The sequence below is a fragment of the Phaethon lepturus genome, unplaced genomic scaffold (assembly GCF_000687285.1).
Source record: "Phaethon lepturus isolate BGI_N335 unplaced genomic scaffold, ASM68728v1 scaffold17883, whole genome shotgun sequence".
In the NCBI taxonomy this organism is placed as follows: domain Eukaryota; kingdom Metazoa; phylum Chordata; class Aves; order Phaethontiformes; family Phaethontidae; genus Phaethon; species Phaethon lepturus.
The window spans coordinates 10,975-16,959 of record NW_010527158.1 but is presented as its reverse complement, the minus strand read 5'-3'; the positions used below and the strand labels follow the sequence as shown (position 1 = coordinate 16,959).

Genomic DNA, 5,985 nt, shown 5'->3' with positions numbered 1-5,985 from the left:
CAGCTGGGTTCCCAGCACTGTCCCCTCTGTACAAAGCCTCAGCCCATCCCTGAGCTCTGGCGTTCCACCCATTTCAGGAAGCATTTCTACAATCGTAAGACTACAGCCAGACTTCACACACATTTGTCCACAGCCTTATAAATAGTCCCTTGTGTAAAACACTTCTCAGAACACAGGCCCTGTACACTATTTTAACAATTTATGGCTTCTTTATAACTCAAGATAAACAGACTCAAAATATTGCACAGACAAATCCAGCAAACGCAAGGTTCCACATACACACTGAGCCAGCATGTGTAGTCACACAGCATTCGTCATCTTTGACAGAAGACAGTTTGTGGGTAAAGAGATTTAAAATAATTCAGATGTCATCAGCATGCAGTTAAACATGCATGGGGGGAATGAAGTACACCACTATAAAAAGAAATCTGCCTTTTTCCCTCAGCAGGAAAACTGCAGTTCCTGATTGTTTTACATTCAGCTCAGGAAGAGAAAACTTCGGTTAAAACATAACATGTAATGCAGATTTAAGGTAAATGTTGTATTGCCCTTACAAAAATGGAAAGACAAAAACCACAAAGCAGAGATAACTTAAGAATCTCTCAGCATTAAACAGAGACACAGGAAAACACTGGGCACAAACAGGCTCACCACACTGCAGTACAAGGGCCAAAGCTGTATAGTTAAGCGATGCAGAAGGGCTGCGTGATGACCGAGCCTCCTTTATTTCAACAGAACCCAGAGAATCCTTCCTGGGGAGCCCAGGCTGACAGCAGGGGAATCGCCCTCCAGGCTTGCTTCAGTGCACAAAGCCTTCACGCTACTGCCGAAGAGCATTCTCTGTCGTGGTAGGTGTATCCACATCTGTGTAAAACTGAGTGATTTGGTCTTTATATTTCTGTGCCACCACTGGTCTCTTCAGCTTCATTGTTGGGCCTGCAGAAAAAACAACGCACATAGCACGAGGTTTCAATGGTGATGTACTAGAGATGGTGTCATTTTGAGACACACATCGGTATTAGAGTGAAGCAAGCCTAGAGGAAGATTGAGAACACATGAACAGACGTTGACTTCTGAATTTGTCTTTGTGATCAATAAAATCTCCCCTTGTTCTGCTGTGAATAGAAACAGCACAACCATCCTCCAACAGACAACACAGAACCAAGGGTCAGCACTGCTCAGCTCAGTTCTGACAGGCAGAAGTGGGAATTTACCCCACCCTCCCCAAGACCAGGACATGGAGAAGCCTCAGCAAGGAAAGGCCAGGGGTAGCTCTGTGTATCAGGGGTCCTGGTTGTGTTGTCCAATATTCAAGGAAAGTGTGATGGGGTAACCCCAAATGCCCACCCCCACTCACCAAGCTCTCCACCAGAGAGAGAAAAGTCCTTCTGCAGAAGGACCCACTTCTGGACTTTCTGAGCATTTGAGACAGCTCGCTCATTGACTGCTGAAATTCCCTTCTGGATAGCTGCATAGATAGCCTTGTCTTTGCTGCTGATGATTTCAGAGATTTTTGTAGCCTTACTGCCCAGTTTCTGGCAGTATTCAATGGCTTCTGGAGTGAGATCATCTCCTGGCTCGCCAGTTTCTACATCTGTGTTGCACTGCAGGACAAGTCAGAACAGGTAACGCTATATTGCTAAACGCTTGATTCGCTTCATACCAATGAGCCTTACAGCCCTGGGAAGCTGCCCTATCTCCTTCCCCACCCCAGCACCAATTGTTCAATGAATCAACCACTGCACTTTTCACACGTTTGATGGAAACCACTGCTTCAAATGAAAACTCATTGAGGCAAAAATGCAGATGAAACTCTGTCAGATCTCTGCATACTCAACAGCCATGTCAATATCAAAAAGCAAGCTGGGTAGAGCTCATCTTCCACAGTCCTCCTGCACTATCCCAAGTTGATCCCTTTATTTCTGGGCCACGCTTTACTTCCCTACGTCCCACAGCAGCATAACAGTTTGTTGGAAGTAACACACACAGCACCACCACCTCCAGGGCCCGGGCTGGCACCTCTTGTGCAAGGGCGAGGAGGTTGGCAGTGAGTCACGCTGCCGAGCAATTACCACTGTCCTGGAAAGCTACCAGCCTGCAAGGTCTCTAGACAGAAGTCAGTGCAGGCCACCACAGATGCATCACTGTGGAGTTTAAAGCCTGTGTCTTAAAAAGAAATCACAGACAGCTTGTTACTGTCCAGACTGCTCTGGGAGATACTAAATATGGGTAAGAAAAGCAGAAGGGTTTCTTTTTTTCAGTCTCACTTTTAGGTCTTTTACTTCTGTTTCTTTCTGCCCTGTGTGCTACAGACAGAAACAGCTGCCCTGAACACCAGAACCCCCCGCTTGTCTGATTGGGTGGCAACACTCATTTTTCTGTACAGTTACAACTCCCAGCTACAAGTAGTCATGCTCCACAATGGCTCCTGTCTCTACATGACACTGTAAAAGTGTGTAACAATTACCTTCCTCACTGGAATCAAATGCATTCAGCAAAAAAGGTGGATTCCCATCCTCTTTTCCATTACCTTTAGTGTTAGAAGCATAGCAAGGAATTTTGCTTTGTCTCCAACCAACATTGCATTGCTGATGATAGGAACAGCATCTTTTACAGCATCCTCGATTGGAACGGGAGGAATGTTCTCACCTCCTGCAGTGATGATGAGCTCTGGAAAACAGTCAAATCTTGATTAACTTAGAGCTTTTCCCCCTTCCTTCACAATCTGAAATGACTTTATAGCTCCTTTGTGTCTACCAGATCAAATAAATAGTGAGTCTGTGTCCCAACATCTGGAGAAGGCAGCAAACCGGAAGGACTCCACTCAGGCCAGGAGAGATGAGACCGAGGTGTGCGCACACACAGCACTGCAAAAGCTGCTTTGATGCTCCAGAGGTGTTTGCAGTTTGGGAGCACGGGCTGTGGCACACAAGCACCTCAGTACCCTGCCACAGGCACGTTAGACTCTAAGGCGTGTAAGTTGGTACCCAAGTTGTTCAGAAACTGAAGTGAGAAATTTGCAGAGGCAAAGCAGAGTTTTTGAAGTTACAAAGTGCGACGCAGAGCTGAGGAGAGCCTGCCTTCCTTGGCAGTCTTTTTATTTCTTAAAGCTGCCCCTTTGCATGACCGTATATCTCTTTTTGATGATTGAAGTCTTGCATGAAATTGGGATTTGTTTGGGGTTGGTCAAAGCGGCGTCCCAAGAACTGTGTTGCTGCAAGCCATTTTCACAACAGTGTTAAGCTGCTGTTTTCTCTTAGACAGTAACTAGCAAAGCTATCTGGAACTGGAGGGAGCTGGCAGTACACACAGGTCCAGCACCATAAGACAAGCCAACAAAGCATTAACTACTGCTTCTGAAATCAGAGGACTTCTTCCTCACTCTGCAAACACACGCTGCTTTCAGAGGGCATCCCTCTCCTCCCACCACACACCATGTCACACGCTCAGTGGCAGGACACACTGCAGCCATATTCATTTTAAAAACTTAAGAATCATTTAAATATTCTTCTGTGCAAGTCACAACCATGTAACTAGCAGGGTCTGAACGCATCATATCATGGTACTGCATAACCTCAAGAGAACAAAGTCAGGGGAGGCACTACCTTTAATTCTGCCAGTGATGTAGAGGAATCCATCTTTATCATGCTTGCCAAGGTCACCCGAATGCAGCCAGCCATCTTCATCAATTGCCTCTTTGGTTTTTTCTTCCATGTTCAAGTAGCCCATGAAGATGTGCCTTCCCGAGAAGCAGATCTCACCGTTGCCATCTCCATCTGGCTTATGAATCAGCGTCCGGCAGCCTTTGACTTCCTTTCCACAGCTTAAAAGAAAACACAAACACAAACCCATGGCTTTTTTTTTTTTTAAATTCACTAGCTGAGCAGCAGAGGGAGATTATAGCAGTACCCTCTCAAACTAAAATGTGCAAACAAAGTCAGGCAGCTTTTTATTACAGCTGCTTCCGCAGGAAATTACAAACTTAAAAGGCATCTGCTTATGTAAAGGGAACTACAGAAAAAGTTGTTATTGCAGAGAGATCAGTGCTCACACACCTGGTGTTTTCCACTCATTGTTCTAAAACATCTGAGCTTTGAATTGGAAGATTTATGTCCTTGGCAGCAAACTTTTACTGATGGTGGTATTTACGCTGCAGACAGCCTATGGGACTGAACAAGCCATTCAAAGCAACAGCACAGTCTTACTGCATTTATTCTTTTGGCATTGAAGTGAACTGTAGGCTAGAGTTACCAACTCTTCCGTCTTCCCATCAATCCCTTGCTCCCTCCTCAATTCCTACAGAATCCAGGCCAAGTTAAGTTTAAGCAATACTGCTGTTGCCCTTGCAGATCTCTTCATCTGCAAGATGTGACCAAAGGAACAGGCTCCCCAGCAACATTTTACTGGCAGCAAGACTCAGGATGAACTGCATCAGGCAAGATGGACATGCCAGATGCAGGAGAAACCTTTACACAACTCTTCCTCCCAGCCAGCAGTGCTCTACTCACAGAAAGGCATTTACCTGGTAATCTTGAATGCGTGAGGTAGAGAGATCGTGTGAGGCCCAGAGCTCTCGCTCATGCCATACAGCTCAAACACAGGAATGTTCAGACTTAAAAAAAATTCCAGCGTCTCTCTAGTGATGGGAGCTGCCCCCGTGTAGCACTTCGTGCACCGGTCCAGCCCAATTGCCTTTCGCACTTTCTTGTACACCAAGTGCCTGGCTAAGCGGAAATTCACCGGGACTTCAGAATACCTGTAGGAGAAAAACAGTTACACTATCTCAGTCACCAAGTAGAACTTCAACCCCTTCCTCCTTTCATCTTCATCCTGTTTTACTTTATTCAGTAAAAAAAATTATTTCCCCCTCCAACCCTTGCTGCTCCCCCCCCGGCCCAAGCGCTACATTTGGCTTTTACTGTCCATAAGTCTGACCTGTTACATGGGATATAATTCCTGATCTGATAGTAAAGTTCTCCTAATATTCGTAACATTCCTTACGTGTAGTTCATAATTACCCATTCATCCGCTTCAGGTTTGTCTGCAATCCGACTCCCTTGGCCCATGATGCCACTTTTCTTCTAAGTGCTGAGGATTTTGCACCTACGGATTTCATTTTTTCTTCCATTTTTTCCCAGACACGAGGAACTCCCAAAAAAGCAGTTGGCCTCACTTCCCGCAGGGTGTCTACCAAGGTGCCCTGAGCGAAGCAGAATTTAATACAGCTTTCAAAAGTCCTTCACTGTAGACTTCAGGTCAGCACTGGTCACTAGCCAAACCTTAGGACTCTGCCATCAATTTTGAGGAATTGCTCATTTTCAACTGCAGCGCCACCAAGAGCAAAGAACCCCAGGAGCATTCACATGCCACAGTGGTTCCGAGAAGACAGCAAGAGTCGATGTTTTCAGTGCCAATGCTGACACAGCACCAAGGGAAGAATTGTTCTCTTCTCAGTACAGATTTAGTGGCGGTGGCATTTTGCAATGTAGACAGAGCAAATACAAAGCCGTTGCTCAACCAAGCTGTTGGGGTGGAGAACTGGTGTCAGGTGGGACACCAAGAAGCTCCTAGTTGTGAAGTGCTTGGTCAGCATATCCTAGGTTGCAATACAGACCCAAAAGGCAAAGGTCAGAGAGGCTATAGTCATCAAACCAAGAGACCCTTAAACAGGTCACTACGCAAATAAACCAGGCTATCTCATGATTCTGAAAGCTGTGCTAAGTCAGCCACGTCTGTTTTAAAGCACCATCCACTTGCTTGTAACTGGGGTGGGATGTAGGATTTTTATTCTCTTATGTTTTTACCTTTAATGCATCTGGTTGAGCAAAGAAAACTTGTACACCGAATGTCATTGCTGACCAAATATCTGACATCTGTGCAGCAACATGACTGAGGGGCAGATAGCTGACCAACAGTTCCTGCTTTTCTTTAGCATCTGTCAGCATGATGAAACGCCCTGCCGCCGATGCCGTCCACGTCAGCTGT

General features: G+C 45.8%; 1 protein-coding gene across 1 annotated transcript in view; it reads right to left on the bottom strand.

Annotated features, from left to right (window-relative positions):
* Window positions 1–820: 820 nt before the first annotated feature.
* The window catches only part of ACSBG2 (acyl-CoA synthetase bubblegum family member 2), a 12,266-nt gene continuing 7,101 nt past the window's right edge, over window positions 821–5,985 (bottom strand). Inside the window, exons 9-15 of the mRNA XM_010283307.1 lie at window positions 5,805–5,981; window positions 5,019–5,200; window positions 4,523–4,756; window positions 3,606–3,823; window positions 2,531–2,670; window positions 1,358–1,604; window positions 821–936 (exon numbers count right to left, since the gene is read on the bottom strand). Of these exons, the coding sequence (XP_010281609.1) occupies window positions 821–936; window positions 1,358–1,604; window positions 2,531–2,670; window positions 3,606–3,823; window positions 4,523–4,756; window positions 5,019–5,200; window positions 5,805–5,981 (1,314 nt within the window). The remainder of the gene's footprint in view (window positions 937–1,357; window positions 1,605–2,530; window positions 2,671–3,605; window positions 3,824–4,522; window positions 4,757–5,018; window positions 5,201–5,804; window positions 5,982–5,985) is intronic.